Source organism: Sarcophilus harrisii, chromosome 3 (assembly GCF_902635505.1).
Source record: "Sarcophilus harrisii chromosome 3, mSarHar1.11, whole genome shotgun sequence".
Lineage (NCBI taxonomy): Eukaryota > Metazoa > Chordata > Mammalia > Dasyuromorphia > Dasyuridae > Sarcophilus > Sarcophilus harrisii.
In genome coordinates, this window is record NC_045428.1 from 49,220,283 (window position 1) to 49,247,322 (window position 27,040).

The window sequence follows — 27,040 nt, forward strand, 5'->3', positions numbered from 1 at the left end:
TACATAATAATCCATTCGAGCTCACCTGCACTTTCTTGAACTGAATAACTCATCATTGCAACATTCAAATATAACTTTGCACTCATGGCTGGAACATCGGATAGATTTGTTTCTATTTATTTAATTATAACTTCTCGCCATTCTGCCTTGATCTTCATCAGGACAAGGAAACATGACCATAGTTTCTGGAAGCCTGTCCCAACAAAGGAGTTCAAACTTTGGCAAGTCTTCCCAAGGTGAAGATGTTTTCCATGTGGGCTGAGAGATGGACTGTGTCATCTCACAGACATGTTCCATCATAGGACCAGTCTAAATAAGTATAGAGGGACCAATCACCAATAGAATAGCCATAAAATAATGATTATTTTTTACTGTAAAAATTCATTTCATCCCCTCCCTATATAGGAAAGAACAAAGGATTGGGATTTAGGATAATCCGGGTTTGAATCCAATATCAGATATTGACTAATCAATATTGACTAAATATTGATAGATATTGACTAAACAAATTGTGTGATTATTGTCAAGGCTCAACCTCAGAGTTGCTGCAAAGATCAAATTATATATATATATATATATATATATATATATATATAGTGTATATCTATGCACAGTGCAATGTATATATGTATACATATATACATACACATGTACATACACACAAATATGCATCTTTGTATATATATATATATATATATATATATACATGCATCTCAATAAAAGCGATGTTATCTTTTAAGATATGAAAGGATCAAAATTTGTGTCAATGAAGGAGCCCCCAGTAATAAAATCACATATATTTTGGAATTGTTCAATTTTTTTTATATTTATATCATATCTTGTTAGTATTTATTTTTCCTATTACATGTAAAAACAATTTTTAGCATTCTTTTTTTTCATTTTGAGTTCCAATTTTTTTCTCCCTTCATTCTTACCTTCCCCCTGCCCTGAAAAAGCAAGCTATTTGATGTAGATTATATATGTATAGTCTTATGCAAAATATATTTCCATATTCATCATGTTCTGAAAAAGGACAAAGAAAAATTAAAGTTTTTTTGAGTATGCTTTGAGATGCATTCAGACTCTAAATTCTTTCTCTGTATGTGGATGGAATTTTTCATCATAAATTATTTGGAATTAGATTATTGTATTGCTAAGAATAGTCGTATTTCACAGTTGATCATGATACAACATCGCTTTTACTGTGTATTTGGTTCTCCTGGTTCCACTTAGTTCACTTTACATTGGTTCAATTAAATCTTTCCAGATTTTCCTGAAAGAATCCTGCTCATCACTTGTAAGGACTATAGGTTTTTGGGGGCACAATCATATGCCACAACTTGTTCAGTCTTTCCCCAATTGATCATCATCCCCTAAATTTCCAATTCTTTGCTGCAACAAGAACAGCCATTACAAATATTTTTGTATGCACAGATCCTTTTCCTTTAAAAAAAAATCTCTTTGGAATACAGACCTAGGAGTGGTATTGCTGGGTCAAAGGATATTCACAGTTTGATAGACCTTTGAACATAGTTCCAAATTGTTCTACAGAATTGTTAGATTGGTTCAAAACTCCACCAACAGTGCTTTAGTGACCTAGTTTTTCTACATTCCCCTCCAATATTTGTCATTTCCTTTTTCTATTATATTAGCCAATTTGATAGGCATGAGAAGGTGGTATCTCAGGACTGAGGATTTCTCAGGATTTCTTTCTTGTTTTAGCTTTTTATGCTTCTCTTATCTTGTATTGAAAGTCAAATTTTCTTTTCAGCTCTGTTCTTTTTATCAGGAATGCTTGAAAATCTTCTGTTTCATTAAATATCCATTTTCCCCTGATAGATTATATTTAGTTTTGCTGGAGAGGTAGGACTCCCAGGTCCTTTGTCTTCCAGAATATCATATCTTAATCACTCAGATACTTTAATGTATTATCCTGACTGCTCCATGATATTTATTTGAATTGGGGTTTTTTTGAAATATTTTTCCTTGACCTGGGAGCTCTGAAATTTGGCTATAATATTCCTAGGAGTTTTAATTTTAGTATATGGTTAATAGAGTCTTGCCATTTCTATTTTACCCTATGGACCTAAGATAATGGGACAATTTTCCTTAATAATTTCTTGAAATGTGATGCCTAGGTTTTTTTTCTGATTCTAGCTTTCAGATAGTCCAATAATTCTTAAATTATTTCTCCTCAATCTATTTTCCAGGTCAGTTGTTTTTCTGTTGACATATTAAACTTTTTCTTCCTTTTTTTTCATTTTTTTCATTGTTTCTTGATGTCTCATGGAGTCATTAGCTTCCAATTCCCCAATTCTAATTTTAAGGAATTATTTTCTTTGGTAAGATTTTCAACCTCCTTTCCCTAATGCTACTTTACAAACAAGTTTTTCTCTTCAGTAAATTTTTGTGGCTTTTTTTTTTTTTTTTTTACCATTTAGTCAATTCTGATTTTTAAGGGATTATTTTCTTCAGTATTGTGGTGCCTCCTTTATCACTCATTTCTTTTCTTAATTTTACCTCTGCCTCTCTTGTTTGATTTTCAAAAGCTTTTTTGAGCTATTCCAGGACATCTTTTTCTTCTTCTTTTTTTGGCCTGTAAGCAATTCATATTCTTTTATTTTGGGCTTAGGATATAGTTGTTATGACTTTGTTCTCTTCTGGCTTTGTGTTTTAATCTTCCTTGTCACTGTAGTAACTTTCTATGGTCAGGTTCTTTTTTGCTATTTTTTGCTTACCTTCTCAGCCTATTTCTTGACTTTAAACTTTATGTTAAAGTGGTGTCCTGCTTCTGGGAGGCAGATTTGTTATGCAGCTTTTTTCACTTTTTTTTTTTTCTGGGCTAAGGGTCAGGGGTGATTTCTATAAGTTTTTAGTTCTTCACACATGGTATGAAATAAAGAAAGGTGTGGTCACTGTTCTCCAAACCTGTGTTATGATCTATGAGAGACCACAGGCACTTTTCTACAGTTTTGAATTGTGAACACGATCCCCGCTCCTTTGTGGCCACAAGTTCTAATGTGCTGGTGCTCCTCCTCACCCTGGGACTGTGACACAGAACCCCAATATGAGCAATACAACAGAATTCTGCACCCAATGCCAACAAGAGGCCCTGTAATCTCCTTCTGACCAGTTATCCAGTCCCTTCCTGTCGGCACTGAGAGCTCCACATATCACCTTTGTAGATTCACGTGTCCCAAAACTTGCTGCTAATATGCTGGGACATATCCTATCCTCCACTCTTACCTCAGCGAGTCAGAATTTCCTTCCCAAACTTATAAATTGTCATAGGCAGGAAAATCATTTCACCCCATGCCTTTATTGGCTCTGCTACTTCAGAATTCTTTCTGAGGCATTATTTTAAAGTTATTTGGAGGAATATATAGATGGGAGAGCTCAGGCAAATCCTTGCCTTTACTCAGTTATCTTGGCTCTTATTCAAATGTTTTAAATCTTACTTTTTCTGATGCAGCAAAGATGTAGAACTTTGCAAAAACATTTTCCACATTTCATTTTTTTCAACTGTATTAAAAGTTCCTTAAAGCAAGGGACCAGATAATATATGTCCTTGATAATAATAACCACAACTTACATTGATACAACATGTCCCAAAAGTCTTAGTGTGTCTTTAAGCTATCAAACTAAGACTTTTTAGGACACCCTAGATAGTGCTTTAAAGTTTACAAAGAGCATTATAGATAGTACCTGATATGAGCCTCTCAATGACCTTGAAAGGAAGCTACTGAAAATAATATTATTTACAAATGGAAAAAAAGTTATATCCCTTGCTCAGAGCCCCTAATTGAAAATGGAACAGAAGTCAAATTTAAGGTCGAACTCATGTCTTCCTGACTAAAAGTCCAGAATTCTACCCACTGTACCCTTTATCCCTCTGGCTTAGGTAGCTCAAAGCACGTCAGACATCATTGGATTTACAGTATACTCCAGAAGCATTTATAAATTTGTTGAATTGCAAACTTGTAAATTTGTTGAATTGTTGTAGCTATTCATTGTGTTAGTGTAGCAAATTTCGTGTTATAGAATTATAGAAATTTTGACTTGATAGAGAACTTGAAAAATCAATCAACTACATATCAAGCATGGGTTTTTTTTTAAAAAAAGGAAAAAAACTATACTCTGCTTTAGAGGAGTTCACAATCTACTGAAGGAATCATCTCTAGAGGAAAATGAAATTCCAAGGAAGTGACTTTTGTGATCATACCATTAGTTGATGAAAGATCTGGGAATATATCTCTTGGCTCACAGTTTTATATAGAGATATACCTACACAGAAATTCATACATGCATATAAACGCAAACATATATACATACATATGTGTATACATATATGGAAATATACACACATGCAGATAGATAGATGGATGGATAGATAGATGTGTATGCCTTTTCCCTATGAAGATTTATTTATTCATGTCTGTCAGACCCAGTGATTGCTGGTCCTCTGAATTCCATCTCCTTACCCCTTTTGTACACATAACTCTGTAATTACACACAGAGATTTTTCTAAGGCTTTGCCTAATCAGATGGCTGTTCCCATGGCAATAGTGACATCTGCTAATAGTATTCCTGCCAATCAGAGTTCCAAATTTCAAAATGTGCTAAAAAGGCACTGCCATCTTTGTTACTTTCTAGTCGGCTGAGGGCACCTTGTATACTGAGGAAGGGAAGCATTTTGCCTGTTGGTAACATGATTACACTAAGGGGATTTTCTTCAAATAAAACAGAATGAGTAAAAGAAGAAGAAGAAGAAAGCAGACGGAAACCTATGAGCTGCTATGGGCTATATAAGCCAAAATTGGGGATATAATTTATTTTTGAAAAGCTGTCAGAACTACCAAGTGTCTGACAATCTCATCCCTAAAGATTAGCTTTCTAACCTAGCAGAACTTATCTAGAATTTTAATCAATATTTTCCCAAAGATCTCAAAGTAATTTTAAAAATTGTATTGATGTCTTTCATTTTTGTCCTCATTTCTCAACATAGTGCTAGCAAACTGATAAATCTTCCCAAAACAAAGAAAAAATAATTAAGCAAATCCTACACAATACGATAGCATACACAACATTGTGTGCCTGTTGTCCCCCACACTCTACTGTGAAGAGAGAGGTATATTTCACCATCTGATCCCCAGGACTGAGATTAGTTGTTACAATTAATCAAAGTTTGGCTGCCTTTCAGAGTTATTTTAATTTCATTAATGCAATCATGGTGCATATCATTCCAATCTCCTTGCTTGTTTATCAACATACAGCTGTTCAGTCTACATAAGGGTTCCATATTTCTCTCTTCTCGTATTTATTGTTCCTTATAATATTGCATTAAATTCTTATATTAGTGCAGCCTTTACCTCTCTGAAGAGCATCTATTTATTCTTGGTTAATTTTTTTTTGCTATAATAAAAAGTGCTGCTGTGGGTATTTTAATTTATGTGAAGACTTTCTGACTTTCTCAAAGCAATTTACATAAATTCTCACAGTCTCTTTGGGAACTAAGTTGATGGAAGATTGTTACATTTTAGCCATGACACTCAGAAAGGAAATAGCTTCTACATTTATGATTATAAAGTGTATTAGAGGAGCTAGAAATGGTTAATTAAGTATTCTTTTCCATTTTAATCATGATAAATTTGCTAACTCCATATTTGCCTAATCTGGAAAACCAAAGATTAATCTGAATTATTATTCAGAATGTCACATTTTAAAATATTCCTATATTGGTTTTCAACTTGCTTGAACCTTTTGTCTTCGAGTTCCAAGTTTATTTTCAATGATAGTGTGTAGAGAACCAAACAGATATGTATCATTTTTCCCTGATTAAAATTAATAAATCTTCAAGATAGAAAAATAATCCAATCAAGTCTGAAGTTCCTTGGAGTATAATGTGAGAACAACTTACCAGGGAGACCCAACTATTTTTTTTCTTTCGATGTCTGTCTCTCTCTTTCTCTGCTCTGATGATCTAATCAATATTTTCTGCCCCAGAATTCAGTATTCTTCAGCTTCACAAACCCCCTAAAGTCTGCATTTAATTTCAAAGAAAATCATGCTCCATGTGACAGGCATTTACTTTTCAGCATCTGTATCTGAAGGTTTCCTCAACTTTTAATGAGAACTGCTGAATAATTTTTATCAGTAGCACAGACCATGGTTGCTAGGAGTTTGTCATATCAAACTGGAATGACATGAGAAGAACATGGACATGGCCTATAATAAATCTAGATAAGCAGATTTATTTATGTGTGTGAATCAATATGCATGATGCTATAAATTTGCTCCATCCTTTGAGAGAGGTAAATGTCCTTAAAGAAAAGTGTTGAGGAAATCTTGTCCAGAGGTGACCAACATGAGACCCTCAGGTCATAGTCAAGCTTCTAAGAGTCACATAAAGGGAAAATAGTTGGCTTTGGAGCCAAAGAATCCTAGACTGACTATCCAGATCTCCTTGGACAAGCCACATTTAATTTCTCTGACACTAAGCTTTGTTAGTATATACTTCAGCAAGTCATTTAAATTCTTTGGGCCTCAACATGTGATCTCTAAGGTATTTTTTTTTGGTACTTGATACTAGCGTGTGTGACCTTTGAAGTTAGCATTAAGAAAAAATATGGCATTATAAATTATACTGATACTGGTATTGAAAGTGATAATATGTCCTTTGAAAGGTCTGAGATGATATTAGAATGTGGAGCTGTATGAATAATGTAAACATGTGTCTTTTTTTGTCTAACATAACAAGACAACTTTAAATTTTGGGTGGGAAAAAGACCAAAGACTGTGACTCTTTGTTGTTATTAGTATATTCTGGCTCCTGTCCTTGACCAAATTAACCAACTTTAATCTATTCTCTCTCTTTAAGTAAAGCTACATCTGTACCAGTGCTGAGGGAAAATATATTGACTTATTCCTACTCAATACTTAAAAATAACAGTTGTTTGAATAAGCATGGGAAGGGAAAATTAACAAAATCTCAAATTGTCCTTGACTTTTTTATAGGGGAGATCAATAAGGATTCTCTTTTCTTCCATAACCATACCTTGCCAATAAAACATCCTTTTTCTTTTCCCCTTTTTGTCTTCCTCCATTTTCCCAAACTCAAAGAGAAGACAACTATAACCTTCATATCCATCTTCAGTTAAAAGAGGGAATTTTCCCCCTTGGGCAAGCAGAGGAATAGAGACCAACTATATGTACTAAGTATTTACACTATGCCCAATAAAATACACACAAGAGAGAGATGATGGGGCAACCAGATAGCCTAATGGATAGAACATTGGTCCTAGAGTCAGGAGGACTTGAGTTCAAATATAACCTCAGATACTAGTCAACTTTGTGACCCTGGGCAAGCTATTAACTTTGAATGCCTCCCAAAAAAAATAAAGAAAAAGAAAGATTTTTGTCTTAGAATCAGGAAAGACCTGAGTTTAAATTTTGCCTTTGATACTAGCTGCATGACTTTAGACCTGTCACTTAATCTGGGTCTCAGCTTCCTCACCATTCCTTAAATTCAACACCTCTTTCACATACTCAACAATCCAGCTATACACTTTCTTTCACAGGACACTTGTCCTCCTTCAATCCTGGAATTCTCTCCCTCTCTATGTCACTTCTTTCAAAACCTTCCTTCCTACAAGACTCAGCTCCAATTATCTCCTTCTTCAGAAATATTTACTAGCATACCTCCATCTGTAGCACCTTTAAAGTATAAAATACTCCATTACAAAAGGAAATGAGAAGTGAAGGATGAAGACAAAAAGATGGACTTAGGAATAAATAGATGAGTAATAGAAAAGGATTTTCAGCACTGATTAAAAGGCATAAAAAATACATGAACTTTTGTATTGTTTTTAAATACACAACAATAAGCTTCAACTCTTTCAATAACCTATAATCATATTAAAACAAAATGAAAACAGAAAACAAAGTTTCTTCTTTATCTAATCATTTTATCTTTGGTGGGAAAATGGAAACTGGCTAACCATCTAAACCTTTATAACAACTGATATTTTTTGAAAGATCCTTCTAGTGTTACTTTTTTCTCAATTAACTAACACCAGTTTCCTTAATCTCTCCTTATAACTCCATTGAGCAACTCTCCTCTGAATGCATCCTTTTCAAGTCATTGAGCTGTGAATTAGGCAAAATATCTTATAACTATCTGAAAATCCTTTTCTATTACTCATCTATTTATTCCTAAGTCCATCTTTTTGTCTTATATAGATATATACAGAATTAATTGTCTCATTTACAGATATTTACAGGATCAATGGTCTCAGAGGGAAGGCACTAAGATTAAGGAGGACTAGGAAAGGTTTCCTTTGGAAGGTTACTTGAGTCTTGAAGAAAGCCAGAAGGCAGAGATAAGGAGGCAGAGTGTTCCAGATTAAGGGACAGTCAGTTAAAAATCATCAAAGTTGGAATATGGACTATCTTGAGAGAAAATTCAGGGAGGTCAGGATAATTAGATCACAAAGTACATGGAGGGAAATGAGGTATTAAAAACATATATATACACACTCACAAAACAGAACAAAACAAAAACTGGAAGGGTAGGAAAGGCTTACTAATGTGGAGGGCTTTAAAAGACAAACAGGATTTTGTATTTGATTCTGGAGGCAAAAGGGAACAGTTATAGTTTATTGAATGGGAGGTTTTAGGACAGATTTAAGAAGATTGATTTGACAACTGAGAAGAGAATAGAGTGGATTGGGCAAGAGTTGAGCTAGGAACACCAACAGCAAGCTTTAGTCATGGCCTAGGTGATAAGGGCTTGTATATCTCTTCCTCTTCTTGCATATCTCTTCCTCTCAGGTAATTCTTGGTTATATCCTCCCATATAGAGGATCCTCTATGTGTCAGAAAAGAGAAAAGGATTATTCAAGAGATATTTTGATGGTAATATCAATAGTAGTCCTTGGCAACTGATTGGATATAGTATGTGACAATGAGTAGTAAAAAATGACAACTAGTAATGAGCCTTTGGCAGTTAGATAGAACACTGGCTAGAGTCAGGAAGATTCATCTTCATGAGTTCAAGTCTAGTTTCAGATAACTGTCAGCTGTGTGAGCCTGGGCAAGTCACTGATCCCCAGTTGCCTCAGTTTCCCCATCTAAGATAATTTATCTATATGACCTAGCTGTTAAGCCAGGACCACATGTCAATCTGAATGAGATCCTGAGAAAAACTGATAACATATTTTCTATGCTATATGCAAATAAAGAGGAACTGACTCTATTACTTCAAATAAGAATCAGATACAGATTTTTAGTGGTCATATAGGGCAATCCCTTCATTTTACAGAAGGCTTAGATAAATTAACTGATATGACCAAGGCCATATAGGAAATACATGTTTGTTATGAGATTCCAACTCAGGTCCTCTACTTAATAAATATATTTCTAGGCACAAAATTGTTGTTTTTTTTTTCAGATATGTCTAACACTATATGATTCCATTTGGGGTTTTATTGGCAAAGATAATGTCATAGCTTGCCATTTCTTTCTCCAGTTCATTTTACAGATGGGGAAACTGAGACAACTGGGGCTCCATAAAAGCAGTGGCTATAGCATTAACCTAGAAAATTTTTATTTATAGAAAGAAAAAAATTTAAGAAGGATGGACTTCATCTTGTTCTTTCCAAAATTTATTTGCTTGCCAATTATTTTAGACTTAACAATGAACCTTTTTGTGGTTTCTCAAAACAGCTCTTATAATTGACTTCAAAATCTGTTGTCTATGGGTTTTTTTTGCATTTGCCTAAATGGTTAATGCTATAGCCACTGCTTTCATGGACTTACTGTGTACTGTGAGCCCATTGTAAGAATATAAATAGGGGATCTATGTTCAGTATTAGACACAGGAGCTCTGGTTATCATCCAGTTTTTTTTTAGGATCATCTCTTCATTTTGTTTAGGCCTGAACTTCTTTCATCTGTTTCTCTGCATCTTTTATCTTCATCAGCATCCAGTAATTTCAGTCACATCTGTGACTTGGGGTTTCTCAATAAAGATGCTAGTGTAGTTGGCCATTTCTTTCTCCAGCTAATCTTACAGATGAGGAAACTGAGGCAAACAGGGTTAAGTGACATGCTCAGAGACACACAGCTAGTGAGTGTCTGAGGCCAGGTTTGAACTCCCAAGTCTGGCACTCTACACACTGTGTCTCACAACTGCTCCAATTATTGCTCCTATCAAATATTTCTTTTAGAGGAGAAAGTGATTTCAGAAAATACCTTCAATTTGTGATAGAATGACTCTGCCCTCTTATTTTAGGAAAATAAAAGACAATGTTTGGAACTGTTTTAATAGTTTTAAATGTTCTTATTTGTAATTGTTGGGAATTAGGGGCCAATAGATAAGGTAAGATTGGGACAAGAATACAAAGTAGTCTGGGTGATTCAGGCAAAGGGTAAAGAATCACACACTTGGGGAGAAGAGGGTCTCCTTGTTAGTACAAGTAGGATAGGGGAGTTATGATATACCTTAGGGAATAGATGAAATAGGTAATGGTCTAAACTAAATGAAAAAGTCACTGCCCAGAATCCATTTGAGAAGATGGTGCAAGGCAGAGAGATTAGTGAAGATGAGAAAAAGAGAATAAGGTAAAGATGTTATGAGGATCTGGGGTGGAAAAGACCTTTTCTATTTTCTTCAGCCAGTCTTCAGCTGGTACCTGTGACCCCAAGGCATTGTAGTATAGTGAATAGAGAGCTTGCTACAAAGTTTGTTTTCAAATCTCTCCTCTGTCATGTACTGTATGTGTAATCCTGAACAAATCATTTATCCTCTCAATGTTGCAAAAATCTCTGTTAAGACCAAAACTTGTGGAGAAGTTTATCAATCTTCATTTCTTAATCTGGGAATGTCATTTCTCTACCAATCAAATTACAGATTTATTCCTTATCTTCTGTAAAGTCTCAGTTTCAAGGAACATGGATCTTGGAGTAACAACATGGAGATAAGTGATATGTCATTGAGAGAATGAGTGGGAAAAGGCTGGTATACCAATGATACAGCCTCAAACTCAAGATATAAAGCCCAGCTCATCTAGCTCTGTTAATTCTTCGGAATGTCAGCCATTTGTTGCAACTTTCATCTCTACCTGGATGTCTTAGTAGATATCAAATGGAATTTGCAATCCCTCTCCCACCTTCAATATTAAACAAACCAGACCTTCCTCAAATTTTCTCCATTTTTTTTTTGGGGGGGGGGATTTCACCAACCCTTCCAGACACTTCACCTCAGCTCAGAATGAGCCCTGAGTCTTCACTTTCCATTGTGAATCAGTACTTCCACAATTTTGCTTTTATTCCACCCCTTTCTCCCTACTCACAAATTGGCCACCCTAATGCATGCCCTCATCGCCCCTTTCCCTGTGCTACTTTGATGGCCTCTTCAATGCTTCCCTGCTTCCATTCTATCCTTTCTCTAATTCTATCCTTTCTCTAATCCATCTTCATCTTTGCTGCCAAAATCACCTTCCTAAAGCACGGGATTGATCATATAACTTTCCTGGTCAAAAAACTTCAAGGGGCCTCTACCGCTTCTAGGATCTAACATTTCTCAATCTAACATTTCAATTCCCCACAACTGGCTCTCTCCCCCTTCATATGCCAGACTTAATTCATGTTACCCTCTTCACAGGCTGTATGTTCCAGCCAACATAAAGTTCATAGCCAATTCCCTTGAAATAGGTATTTCATTTTCTCTTCGTGTCTCTTTGTATAGGCTTTTTTCTATGCCTGAAATGAGCTCTTTCTTCATCAATACCCTTCAGAATCCTGATCTTCCTTTAAGGCCCTCTGTGACCTCCCTTCAGTTCTTTGTGACCTCTCCCTCTTCAAATTATCTTTGATTTATTTCACTATGTACATGCTATGTCTCCTGCCCTCTATGCTCCTTGAGGGCAAGAAATATTTTTTATCCTAGTTTTTTATCCTAGTATCTGCCACAGTAATCCAGTCCTTAGTATGAGATGTGATTTGTGTTCTCATCATTGTGGCTGTTCCCCTCAATTATGGAAGTCATGAAGCATATCTCTTCCTCCCATCAGCTACCATTTTGTGAGCATGCTCTCAGACCCTTGTATAGCATTCTAGAATTGCTGAGACTCATTCTGCTGCTTCTATTGGTACTAGGTGGTGCAGTGGATAGAGCCCTCAACATAATTAGAAAGATCAGAGTTCAAATCCTACCTCACACACTTACAAGCTATGTGACCATGGGCAAGACATTTAACCTCAGTGTGCTTCAGGGTTGTTAACTATAAAATGGGGATAATAATAGCCCCTTCTCCAAAAGAAATATTGTAAGGATCAAATGAGATAATATTTGTAAGGGGCTTAGCACATAATAGGTGCTTATATGTATTCCCTCTTCCCTTCCCTTCTACCAGAAATATACCTCTCAGAATGGGATACAAAATTAGGGAGGACTCAGAGAATTCAGGGATCCTCCTTACTGGGTCTTTGTGGGAGGTCTGACAGCTGGGAAATTGGATCCAGTGCTTCTGTCTTTAAAATGTGTATTTGATAGGGATTAAGTTATATATGTGGCAGAGAAAACTGTCACTATCAGTGTTGTTTTTGGATCCCAGAGAGCTAAGAAAGAAGAGAAACTAAGAACTCAATTTGAACGTAGTAAAAACATTATTACTATGCCAAAGTAATACTAATTATAATCACTCTTGTGAACTGCTTATGATGCAATTTGATTCAGCACATCTTTCTTTAGCAGCTGTTATAGGAAAGACATTGGACTGGGCATGAAGGGACATACAAAATAAAAAACACGTTTTCATTGCTGTAGAGAGTTAAGAGCTACAAGGATAAAATAGAGATACAAATAACTACAAGGCAAAATTGGAGGATTAATAGAAGAGAGAATGCTGGGTTTAGAGTCAGATAACTTAGGTTTCTCCTGTTTGACCTTGGGTTATAAGACATTTGCCATATCTGGTTCTTATTTACTTCATTTGCATAATTGAGATGATATTGGATCAGGGTTCCTTAATGTGTGATCCATGGACCTTTGGATAGATTTCAGAGAAATCCATGATAATATGGGGAAAATGATATTTACTTTCACTAACCTTTAACTGAAATTTATCATTTCCTCCATTTATTTAAAAACAACGTACATATGGGCTTTACCAAAGCACCAAAGGGGTCCATGACACAATAAAAAAATTAAAAACCCCTGGAAGAAGAGATTTCTCAGGAGTTTTTTTTTTTCAGTTCAGCTTAATTTCTGAAATGTTGGGACCAATGTACCTCTAAGACCCTAGCAAAGTGCTACGTGAAGTAAGGAGAAAAGTTAAATTCTGACCAGCTGGATCAGAGTGCCATTTTGTGAACATAAGGATAGAGGGGGCTTTGGGAAGAGGACATTCTGGATGCAGACAAAGTGTGCAAAGTCTCAGAGGAGGTAAAGCACAGGAATTTGAACAGGTGTGAGTGAATTTGATCAGTTTGGCTAGAACAAAAAGTGCCTGCAGCAAGACTGGGGCAAGGTTATGCTGGAAGGGCATGGTGGTACCAAATTTTAAAGAGCTAGAAATCCGTACTTGTGAGCTTGGGTTTTGCCTGGTAAGCAGTAGGAAGAGTGTGGATTATCACTTCCCCCTCTCCATCAACTCACCTTATAGCTCATCCAAGGCTTAGTGAACCATTTTGATGCAGATTTGATGAAGATTTAATTCTAGTTTTTCTCTGTTTATTATTTTCAATTGAGCCTGATATAGAGTGTATATAGATATTTGCATTTTGTCTTCCTCATTAGAAAGAATAGATCAACTCCATGAGACCTTTGGGATTAATATTCTATGATTTCCAGCCATGGAATAATTTTGGGCAGATTTCCATGATGAAATATCTGCATTAAACTAGCCTCATATGGATCAGAACAGATATCTTGGAGTGAGAAGAAAAAGCAGAGAGACTTTGGCAATAATCTAGACAAGATATCCTAAGGTCTTGTACAAGGCTGGTAGCAAGGGAAGTGGAAAAGAGAAAACAGATATGAGACCTTATGAAGTCAAAATACACAGGATTTGATAATATTTAGATCAGTAAATGAGAGTGAAGGACAGTCAAATTCAAAGTCAGGTTTTAAATATCCATATAAATGGACAAAGGAAGAAGAAAGTTTTTCTTGAATTATATTGATTTTGAAGTCTCAAGTATGACATCCAAGTGAAAGATCCTGGAGTTTGTTGATACTGAAGATTTGAAATATAAGAGAAAGGTCAGGGTTGAAGATTTTAGAGGCATCTGCACAGAGTTTATTTACTGGTGAACCTATGGGAAAGGATGATATTATCAAGAGAAATGAAATAGAAAAGAAGAGGCTGGGGGAGAGCTTTGACAAACAATATTTATGTTTAATTCTATCCAACACAATAACTTTTATGCACATCATTAAATGTGTTCAATCAATAGCATTTTAAGTTTTATTTAGTTAAAAAGGTTTGCATATACTTTATAATTTGTTGCTCATAAAGTCAGGTCCCAATTTTAAAACATTAAGAACAATAGTGTTTGTCATTCATTTACATATGTGTTAAGAATTGAATGTGTTTGGGTGCTATGAAGAGAAATAATTCTCATTGCCTCAGAATACTTATTTGTTAGCATTATACTTTTGTTTGCTTTCCTGGGATATTGTAAGAATTAAACATTTAACATTTCTTATTACCTATTCCATCTATCCAATTTTACTTGGAGGTTTTAAGTAGCTATCTAAGGTTCATAGTGCTTTTCTAAAACTATAGCTCACAAGCTCCGACCTGTGTATTTATTTTTAATAGTCAGCTAGATGGCATAATTATTTCAGCACAAAGATGTATACTGAGGTAGTAATCTATGAACAGTAAAAACAAAACATATACATAAATATACTAGAAGAGAGACATGAATGTAGGTAACTAATGCTTCTGCTAATGCAGAGTCCGAATGTCCTTGTCTCTTATCATGATGTCCTCACGCTCCCTGGTCAATCCATACACTAAAAACCAAGCTTTAGAGCAGTACAAATAATCTGAGAGAAATGGGTGGATGTCAGGAGATACAGTATATTTGCTATCTCTTAGTGTGTTTTTTTTCCCCTTAGGCCATATTGGCTTGTTTTCAGGAAATTATGCTATCTTTTCACTGACTCATACCTTTCTCATGGCTCAATAGAATGACAGAATAGGATAAAAATTGTCATATGGGTTTATTAGTAGGTTATTCTGTTTAACATAGAAACTATAATAGGCCACAGAATACACAAACACAAAAGAATAATAATATTTTTAAATGTCAAGACACATTTGGTGAAAAAGCGGCAGTGAGCATCCTAATACCCTCAGACCTGAAAGTAATTTAATACTTTAAAAGTTTCCTTAGAAAAGTAGATGATTTTTATGGAGTAAAATATAATTTTATAAGTATTTTTGCTTTTTTTTTCTTTTATGTTTAACATTCCTTAAAAAAGAGCCAAAAAGAGAAGAATTTACAGAATAAAACTCTTTGAACAGTAGCTGAATATATATATTTCTGGCAAACCTTCATAGTGTGTAGTCTTCTAACTTTAAAAAAAGTTGAGCTGTCATTTTGAATTATTATAAAATTCCATTTTGGGGTAAATCAATTCTTTTCTCATGGTAGGTAGCTCTTTCAGATCACAACTTTTGTGGCTTAAAACTTTGTCAGTCTATGGCCAATCTGGTGACAAATGTCTTCCCCATTTTTAAATTATATTTCCCTCATCCCCTCTGCCTCTTAAAATTCAGATTTTTAAAAAGTTTTGGCTCAAACACCATCCCCTAAATGAGTCCTTTCCTGACCTACACACACACACACACATTTTACATATATTTTGGTTCCTTCTTTCTTTGATTATGATGTTTTTCTTGAATGAACTGGAAATATTTGGCCTAAGAGAAGGTTAGGGAAAAGGGGTGGTGACTATAGCTGTCTTCAAGTGTTAGAAGGATCATCATGTGGAAGAATTCAAAGGGGAAAATTTTAGATTTCTTGGGGTGGGGTACAATTCTATTGTGACAATTAAGACTATCCAAACACAAAATATAAGCAATGGGTTTCCCTTCACTTGAAGTCTTTAAACAAAGGCTGGATAAGCACTCAACAGAGATATTATGGATATGTTTTTTGGTCATATGTAGAATAAACTAACTGGTCTCTGAAGTGACACAGCTCTAAAATCCTGTCAATCTGTGATAACCCTATTATCTACATATGAGAGTATAAAATTCAGTTTCCTTAAATTCTTAATGACAAAGCAGTCCAATTTGAAGAATTAAGGGCATATCTTGAGATTCTGAAAAATTATCAAAAATTTGATCTATTGGATTAATTTTGGTTCAAGGGATTATTCTCTTTAGACTTGACTTTTCTCATCTTCTATATTCTTCCCTTATGCCTAAATTTCTTATCTTTTTAAGCCCACTTAATCTATGGCATACTCCCCTGTATAACCTCCCCTGTGGAGAGCATGACAAAAATTGATGCTCTTTGAATTTGTTTGAATTTGTTTCTGTCCAAGCATCTAGCACAAGTACACGATATGTAACAAAAGAATTTTTGTTACAGGTAAATTTGTATATAAACCTATGAAATGAAGTATTAAGAAGTGTTTCCCTTTGTTTATTTGTTTCCACCTCACCTCCTTGGAGAGGAAAAAGAAGGCACTTGAAAACTGAATGTATATTTGTTAGCATCCCAGCCTACGTATGATAGTTTAAATGAACCCATTAATTATTTGAAATTTCACTTATATACAAAGACTGACCATTTATAGAACCCTAATCTTTGAAATATCATTTAACAGAGACATCCAGCTGCCATAGAGAACAGAAGAGTGGATTCAGAAAAGAAAACCAAGTTCAAATTCTATCTCCAACATTTCTTACCTGTATGACGTTGGATAAGTCTCTTAAAATGTCTAAATCTCATCTATAATCTCATCTATAAAGTAGAGACAATAGAATTTGCTTCCCAGGATTTTTATAAGAACAAATAGAGATTGTATATATCAAGTGATTTGCAAAGTTTAAGATCATATTGTTCATATAAACCATCCAAATAACAGCTGACTGGCCCACCCCAAACTGTTCTCTGGATATCCATGATACTGATAACCTATCAGTAGCTAAAAGATGATGTATCTTACTGAGTTGTAAGGGAAGAAGAGCAAATATCAAAACCAATCAACATTTATTAAATGCTTTTTATATGCAAGGTATTCTAGGCTTGGGAGTTATAAAGACCAAAAATGAAATATCTGCTCAAAAAAAAATTATTTCCCTAAAGTCATAGTTTTAGACTAGAAAAGACCAGAAAATAAAAGCTCATCTATCCTGACCTCTCTATTTTTAATAGATGAGGGAACAGAAGCCACAAGAGATTAAGTGACTAACCAACAGCAAATGACAAGATCAGGCTTTCAAGCCAGGTCCCCTGACTCTAATCCATTCCTCTCTCCATGACACCGAGATGCCTCCCAAAATTATTACAATTTTTAGCATTAGCATTATGGAAATTTTAACACCCTCCAATGGCTTATCAAGCAGATTACTGGGGCTCAGGCTGGGTGAAACAAGAAAATCGGAGCTAATTCTTGTCTCTTTGAATTTCAGGAATAGTGGCTGTCCTTTTTTGTGGAGTCACACAAGCCCATTATACCTACAACAATCTGTCGTCAGATTCCAAAATGAGAACAAAACAGGTAAAGGAAAAGATTATGACTGTTTTTGCCTCTTTTCTTAATGTGAGGATTGTATAGTGATTCTGTCAGTAGACCTTGAAGGAATTTCATTAGAGAGAAAAAAGCTTAAGCCTTCATTATGGGCAGAATATTTATAGAGATTGTTCCTATCCCTTCCCATCCTCCCTTCCCCAGACACCCCTGGCCAGGAAAACCATTAGCAATTCTCTTGGTTAAAAAAAATAGTTATAATAGTCTCTCCCTCCTGAGAGACCTCAAATGTAGAATTTCAGTCTTAAAGATGAAAGACACAGAGTTGCTAATAATTCAGAGTCACTTACATCTAAAAGCACATAAAGCTTATGAGATCGGATGTTTCTAAGAAAGAAAAAGAAGAGAATTGGGGAGGTTGTTGGGCTTTTAAGGGTGTGTTTTAGGCTTTAACCTCATTGAACATGCAAGTCCATACAACTCCATGACCTGTCAATGGTCACAAAAGATAGGATGTAGTTTTTGCATACAGTCAACCCTATCTATTAGGTTTTCTTCCCTCTGTGATGTAGAGTTCCTTGACAGCAGACAGGCTATCATATCAAAACTTGCAATCTAAATAATATCTCCTGAGCTATGGAACAGGATTTACCATTGGATTGGGAAAGTTCACTCGTGACATTGGATTTGAGGTTAAAAGTACTAGAGTCAAATTCTTTACTAGCTGTGTGACTTCTTGCAAATCACTTAACCTCTCCATGCCTCAGTTTCCCCATCTTTAAAATTAGAGGGTTGGACTAAGTGACCTTTAAAGATCATCCCAGTTCTAAGTCTATGATGCTGTAAAACATCCAAGCTCGCTACAGAGAGAGTAACTCAGATGACACTGTGGTACCCTCCCCATTTTATATTCCCTGACTTTCCTCTCAGACTACTCTGAGAATATTATATCTTCAATCAAATGAAAAATAGCCCCTCCCTCTTCAAGGTCCAAGGACTGTAGCATATACCTTCTGGCTTCTGGCTTCATATACTCCACAGGGGAGACAATATGTACTGAGAACAAAAATTTGTAATAAGGTCCTTGTACTCTCGGGAGCCAGTAATAAGATTACAGTACTTGTGTTAATTTTCCTAAGACTTTGAAAAGCAAATGTCCTTTTTCTGACATTGTTGGATTCTTTGAGATTTTTGCATTCTGGAAAGTTCGGACCCTGTTTAGGGACTTGTACTTCTAAGTCTTGCTATGTAGACTATTATACTGAACTTCAAAGGCATCTTGTCTCAGGGCTAGACAGCAGTCCTGCACCTTGGGGAGGCACAGCTGATATCAGTGCCCCCCAACCTTCTGTTCTCTCTCTCTCTCTGAATAGTTTGACAAAAGATATTTTCCCAGCTGCCAGCTTTCACTTTTATAGAACTGTCCTTTAAGAGAGAATTTTCCAAATTCATTTTCTAATATCATTTACATCTCCTGTTTCTTTTCACTTCCAACTTTCCTCCCTTCCTCCCTTCATTTCTATCTTCCTTCCTTCTTTCCTTTTTTATTTATACTTTTCCTCTTTCTCACTTCCTCCCTCTCCTTCCTTCCCTCCTTCCTATTCTTTCTCTCTCCATCCCTTACTCTTTCCTTCCTTGTACTTTATTTCTCTTCTTTGTCTTTCCTGCATTTTCTTTCTTTCCTTCTTTCCTTCCTCTTTTCCTCCTAATCATCCTTTTTCCTTTTCTTCCTCCTTGTTTTCCTCCTTCTCTTCCTCCTTTCCTTGTGTTTTTCTTTGTTTCAGTTATAGGGCTCTCCTTTCCTTTCTGTTTTCTTTATCTTTAGCATATCTAACTATGTTATATAAATAGATGTTTCCTAGTATAATATCTAGCATCTAGCCTTTGAAATAATTAGTTTTCATTTAGTTTTGTTTAAGTGCCCCTAACATAATGCTAGATAGAGCTCTGGGTCTGGAATCAGGCAGACCAGAGTTCAAATCTGGTTTCAGATACTTACTAGCTGTGTGCCGCTGGGCACTTTACCCAATTTGCCTCAGTTTCCTCATCTGTAAAATGAGTTGGAAACAACAGGCAAAGATACTGGTTTAATTTAAATGGAGTTACAAAGAGTCAGACAACAGCAAAACAACAGAACATGATGCTATAGAAGAGACAAAGATAAATCCTTCCTCTCAAAGATTTTTGTGCTCTCTTTATAAAATTTACAAGTCTATTGTTGTTCATTTACAAATTCTGGGGAGGCTAGCATTTGGTTTTATTTTACATGAGAGTGAATGATGTTCTTTAAAATTCTAATATGAAAAATATATCATAAAATGGTATACACTAATAATGATAGTTTCATTACATTCTGGCACATTATATTAATTTCCACTTGATGAATGTCATGCATAAGACATAAGCCTAATGTAATTCTTAGATAGTGGTATAAATATCCACAATAGCCAAGTTTCTTGCGTCATCTTTCCTGGCGTAAGTATGTTCACCTTGCTGATTTGCACAGCACTTTTTGTATTACAGCTTTCAGCATTACTCTTTAATTCTTAATAAAAAAAAAAAGGCATGTAATATCTCAGGCATCAGTTCTGATGTTATACTCTAATCTGGCCAACAATAGCCAGTTTCCCTGACTTCCAAGAAATGAGATCAAAGATACCTCTTTAAAAAGTTAGAATTGGCTTGTTTTCCCCTAATTACACTTCATTTGCCAAGATTTCTCTCACTTTTCTGCTTCCTTTGATTCAAAGTACCTTTAAAAATATGGTATTAAAATGCCTGAATTTGTGAATGATTGCAAAGTGTTTAAATTTCTTCTTAGCTAAGCTGGAGATTTTTTTTCCAGTGAAACTCATTAAATTGTATAAAGGACATTTAGTAGTTCAGCTAATAAGTGTTCTCTTTTAAATGCTAATGGGACTAGCACTCACACATCAAGGCAAGAACACATTGTACTCTGTCCTCAGCAAGAATTATTATCTCTCCCACCTTTCATCAAGAATTCTTCTTCCATAGCCAACTTGTGTCATGGTGGGGACCATGGTTGACCATTACTTTTCTGTGGAAATTTTTTTCCTGTATTCATAGTTAAAATGTGCTTTCTCAAATAAGTTTATGTTACAATTTAATTGCACATCTGTAACATTTTGCCATCAAGAATATATAATTATCCTAATAGTCTTTGCTAAGTGAGTCACCTAAATGTGGACTGGAAATTACTGTTTAGTCATTTTTGAGTCATGTCCAACTTCTTTGTGACCCCATTTGGAGTTTTCTTGGCAAAGACACTGAAGTGGTTTGCCATTCCTTTCTCTAGATCATTTCACAGATGAGGAAACTGAGGCAAACATGATTAAGTGACTTGCCCAAGATCACACAGCTAGTAAGTGCGTGAGGCTAGATTTGAATTAGGAAGATGAGTCCAGCTGACTCCAGTCCCAGCTCTATCCACTGTACCACCTAGCTGCCCTATTTCTGTATAGAAATTTCTGATAAAAAGTATATCAAGTTCACTTTATTAAGTAATTTTTGTATGCAGGACATCATACTGAGTATAAGGAAAAGATATGATTTAGGAGTGATTGTGTCTCTCTCCTCCCCCAAACTTCATTGAATCCTTATTATCATTAGGTTAAATGCCTGATATTTACATCTTCATACTCTGGATCCAGCCATACTTATTTCCCATTACTTCTTTTTGTGCACTCTTGTGATGCAATCAAACTGGCCTTCTGGTTATTCCATTCATTGAACAACCCCATCCCATCTCTCACTTCTCTGCCTTTGTACAAGCTGTCCACTATACCTGGAATGCATTTCCTACTACCTTATTATTATCTCATAATCACTTCTTACTATCATTGACTCACTTCAAAAAAAAATGCAAAAGAAAGAATAAGAAATTTGGAATTGGAGAACCTGGATTCAAATTACATCTATAGTACTTACTGCCTGAATAACTTGGGCAAGTAAGTTAACTTCCTTGGGACTCAGTTTCCTCATTAATATAATGAAAGAGTTGAACTAGCTGGTTGCTAATTTCCCTTCTAGGTCAGAATCTATGATGTACTGATCCTATATGACGGTCCTCAAAATGCCATGTATTTACTTATCATTTTTTAATATTTCAGTAAAACCTAAGATACTTGACATTTTTATCTAGTCTTTGTAACATGTCCCAAAAATTAGTAAGAAATATGAACACTGGGTGAAGCAGTTTTTATTTAGATGAATTGGAATGATGCATGAAACTACATTGAGGTATATAACCAGATGGTGCTTTGGATAAAGTGCTGGGCATAGAGTCAAGACCTGAATTCAAATTTGTCCTCAGACACTTAATAGCTTATGACCCTAGGCAAATACTTAATCTTCATTTGCCTCAATTTCTTCAACTATAAAATGAAGATATTAATAATACCGATGTCCCATGTTTATCATGAGGGTCAAATAAGAATTTTTAAAAGGAAAATACAGTGATGAACACATATTATTAGACAATATATAATTGGTAACTAACATTATTGTTTTCCATGAGTATTTATTCTTCCTGCCGCTTCAATTATGTTATCTCTTCCTTGCAAATCCTATTGGCTTTTTAAGATTCAATTATCTGCCATTATTCTAGTGATATATTATTTAATTGGCAAAATAAAGTGGGAGGAATGAGATGTTTCCCATATCTAAAGTTTTCAGATAACTGAAGATTATTACTTAAATACCAAAACTTTACACTGTTTTTGTTGTAATTATTCTATCATAATATTTCTTTAGGAAATGGAAATAAATTTTTCATCCCACCATTTTGAGGTCGAGATTATAGGATGATATAGATCAAGGACTAGAAAGGACCTTAGAGATAATTAAATCCAAACCTCTGATTTTACAGATGAGGAAATTGGGGCCCTTATAGTTGGGCATTCTTTCTCAAAATGATGCAAAGAGGAATTTGCAGAACCAAGACTGAAATTCAGATCCTTTGATATAACTTTTAGTGCTCTTTCCACTATACTACGATGGCTCTAAGAAATCCTGATAATTTTTTCTTTTCTTTCCAACTCCAAAACCACCATAATTTATTGATGTCCATTCATCATCATGTAAATACATACTTGTCTTTATGGATATTTATCTGCCTCATAAACTGCATGGGACTTTGGGAGGTCATCTCACTAGCCCCAACTTTATGACAACCAGGAGAGATGGTGGTCTTTATGGTCTTAAGGATTCCTAAGGAAAAAGCCTTCATAGCCTCATTTAATACCCCTTTGCTATCTATTATTATCCAATTTGATGAGCTCAGGTACCTAAGTCTTCATCTCTATAAAGGCTTTGCTTCATGATAAATACAAATTATCTAGTGGAGTATGTTAGACGGAATTCTCAGCTTGGACTTCAGATCCTTCCTCTGGCTCTTGTTAGCTATGTGATCATGGATAACTCATTCCTTGAGCCTCATTTTCTTAATAAAATGGGGGTGATAATATCTATGATTCCTTTTTCACAGGACTGATGTAAAAATCAAATTAGATAATGTCTCTAGAGTACTTTACCAATTTTAAAGCCCTATATAAATGCATGTATTGTTATGGTTGTAATTTTTCCATTCTGTTCAATTAAATAGTATTGAAAGAGCTTAAACCATAAATGTGTGTGTATGTATGCGTGTTAAAAGAAGGGGCCAAGCTGAACAAAACAAGCAGAACTAGGAACACATTATAAACAATACCAACAAGAATGTGTGATGATCAACTATGAAAGATTTGCTTCTTCTCAGTGCTTCAGTGATCCAAGGCTATCCTAATAGCCTTGGACAGAAAATGCCATCTGCAACCAAAAAAAAAAAAGAACTAAGGAGACTGGATGTAAATCAATATATGCTATATTCATTTTTTTCTGTTGTTTTAATCTCTCTGATGGCTTTTTCTTTTGCTCTGATTTTTCTCTCCCAATATGATTAATAAAACAATATGTATTAAAAAATAATAATTTTTTAAAAAGAAGGGGCCAAAATGAAGCATACTATTTCTTTGAGAACCTCAAAAAATATAGCAAATGACTCCAGTAAAATGTGGGCTTTTAATACTATTCCTCTGGAAAAGGATGGAGTTGCTTCTAGAAATATTACATACAAAAGAAAAAGTGGCATGAAATAGAATAGTAACTTAGACCAGAATTCCTGGCAGAGTAATCCAATAAATGAAAGTAACAGTTCAGTTTTAAGAAAGTGACTTTAATGCAATTGCCCAGATTGCATTATAAAATAATAATAATTTTTTAAAAAAGCTTCTGATTGGAGTCAGCATGACTGATCTATTTTTGTGCATGAGGAGAATATCCATCATACTGTAACTGTAGTTGCCCTGAGCAACCAGGTAACAAAGCGATTTCTGAGACATTTCTTTTGTGAGTGCAAGCTGTGATAAAATAAAGCTATTCTTTAAAAAGTTTGGAGTTCTTTTATTATGAAAAAAATAATAGATTTCCCCCCTAGTTGCAGAGAGCTTTGGCTAAATTCAGGTGAAACTGTAAAGGTTAGACTAGCATAGCATTAATATCTGATCCAAACTAAAAGATTTCTTCATCTCCCTAGAAAGGATATCTGATCCTCCTTACCCTTTGTCAGGGACTGAATTGGATTAGCTGTCTGGTACACGAGGGATCTGCTACTTGGGGTCCAAGTCAAAGGACTGTATTATAAGTGAGACTATATCATAATGAGTTCCCATCATGCCCCAAGATCTGTCACGCCCTGGCTGACTTTTATTGTAACCACTAAATCAAGAGGGTAAAGCATGGAAATAACCATTTGCTGAAATATGTTCTTGATTTGCCAGCAGTTTGGAAAGACCTTGGAGTGAAGAGAGAGAGAAAGCAGAAGATTGGTGGATGCGCTAGGAGGTCCCTAAATGAAACCTCATTATTCCCATTTCCATGGAGTAAATGACCTCTTAGGTCCCTTCCAATTTTAGCATTCAAGGATTCTATAACTGACCATGATATAATGATTCTGAAATTTAGCAACTCCTTGGGCTCTCTTCCTAGAACTGCCACAGTACAAAAGGAAGCTAATTGAATATTCTCACCTATGAATTTTTTTAAACCTTAAATATGGAATTCACATTCAAATTCTGTCTTTGACATTTAGCTTAAGGATATCAAACTGGCAAGGCAAATAATCTCTTGAAGTCTCAGTTTCCTTACCTGTACAATGCGAAGACTGGTCTACATGGCTTCTATGGTCTCTTCCAACTTTGAATGTATAATCATGCAAGAGAGATGAGTACAGAATAAGATTTGAGAGTCTTCTGCAGAGATGTAGATTCTTGAATATATGGGAGCTGATGTGATACAATCTAAAGGAAGTTGAACTGGGACTGCTGAAGTTCTCACTTCAATTTTGAATTCATGATGTATTGAACAAAGAAATTCAGTAACAGTCTGACAGATGCCTTATATTTTAGGAGCTAAATTTCACAGAATTTCCAGAAAAATAGGCTAAATCTTCTAGATTGGAGTCCTATAGAGGCAATCAGCCCAAAATGAACTAGAAGGTCTCAAGGATGAAATTCTGATCATAGAGTGCTAATGATTAATGGAAACAGAATCAGTCTAAAGAGACATCAATGGGCATGCATAGGGAAATCATAAACCAACATAGCTTTTTTTAAAAGATAATAGTAGAAAATAGAAGGCAAGGACAGGCAACTAAAGATGAATGGAATGGAGTGTCATGATACTATAAGAAAAGTCTGAAAGAGCCGAGTCTGGAAATGAATGTTAGGCTCTTACAATGGGTATTTTGTAGATATTCTAAAGAAATGAAAGATCAAAGGAAAAAATTCAGGGTAAATAAGATATGGATAATGGGGAGAGGATTTTTTTTTAAAGAGCAGCCTTCCTTTTATTTCTGATTTCTTTATCAGGAAGAATGATATTTAAATCTGGGAAGGCTAAAAGAAAAATGATAAGCAAAGAATAGAAATCCACAATAAATGAGAAAGTGGTCACAAAACACTTAGTTGCCTTTTTGGAGTTCAAGTCAAGAGACCAGGATGAAGTCTCAGAGTGCTGAATGAGCAGACAAGGCATTATGGCTGATTTAATGTCAATCATCTCTTTAAAAAAATAGTAAAGGATAAAAGAAGTGTCACTGATTGTTCAAGATAAGGAAGAGGGTAAAGATTTCAAACTATAACAATGATCTTAACTTCAATTCCTGTCCAAATTCGAGAATATATTATTGGCAGGATAGTTTGTAACACTTTAGAAAAAGAAACTGTAAATACTCTGAGCCAATCTCTCCTTCAAACAAGCTCATACTACACTCAAACAAAATTCTTTTTTTATACGGTAATTAGACAAGTAGATCAGAGGACCATCGTGTACCAGATAGATACCTGAATTTCAGTAAAACATTTCTGAACAATTTTCTCATATTATCTATGAATTAAGATGTGCTAAATTACATTACAATTAGGTAGACTCAGAACAAGCTGAATGACTGTACATGAAGAACAGCCATTCATTAATTTATGTCTATCTGGAAGATCTCCAGGGTCCAGCTCATCTCAATGTTCTGTCCTTGGCCCCATGTTATTTCTATCAGTGACCTGAATAAAGTCATAGATAATATACTTATCCAGTTTTCACATGTCACAAACAGCTAACATGTTGGATAGCAGACTAAAGATAAAAAAAAAAAAGAATTCAATAGGCAGCAGCAATTGATCTGTATCTAAGATAATTTTTTTAGAGATAAATGGAAAATCTTTCACTTGGCTATAAAATCATCAACTCTAATTACAGAATGATAGTAGACAGTTGAAAAAAATCTAGAGATTTGGGGCAGCTAGGTAGTGCAATGGATAGAACACCAGCTCTGAAGTCAAGAGGACCTGAGTTCAAATCTGACCTCAGACCCTTAATACTTCCTAGCTGTGGGACCCTGGGCACATTATTTAACCCCAGTTGCCTCAGGAAAAAAAAATCTAGAGATAAGAGTGCACGCCAGTCAGTCCAATCCTCATAGACATGGCAGTGTGATAAGGGAGCCAAACAAATCAATGTTGTCTATGAATTAATAGTGGCTATACCTAGAGCTTTCATATTGTCAAATTTTGGTTCTTCATAATAGTATGAAAATGACACTTCATTCCTGAAGTCTATACCAGCAGAATTCAAGTTCTAATAGTGTTCAACCAAATTAGAAAATGTGATTTTACCCTGTTGATAATCTACTGTATCTGTTCATGATATGGGCTTAGTAACTGACTGGCTAGTCTTCAGAATGGGAGATTCTTCTCTAAGGAGTCCATATGCTATT

General features: G+C 35.1%; 1 protein-coding gene across 2 annotated transcripts in view; it reads left to right on the top strand.

The window, feature by feature from the left end:
• SLC9A9 (solute carrier family 9 member A9) overlaps positions 1–27,040 on the top strand; it is a 709,438-nt gene that overhangs the window by 349,179 nt on the left and 333,219 nt on the right. For both annotated transcript variants that reach the window (XM_031957809.1, XM_031957810.1), the window contains exon 9: positions 17,657–17,745. In XM_031957809.1, the coding sequence (XP_031813669.1) occupies positions 17,657–17,745 (89 nt within the window). The remainder of the gene's footprint in view (positions 1–17,656; positions 17,746–27,040) is intronic.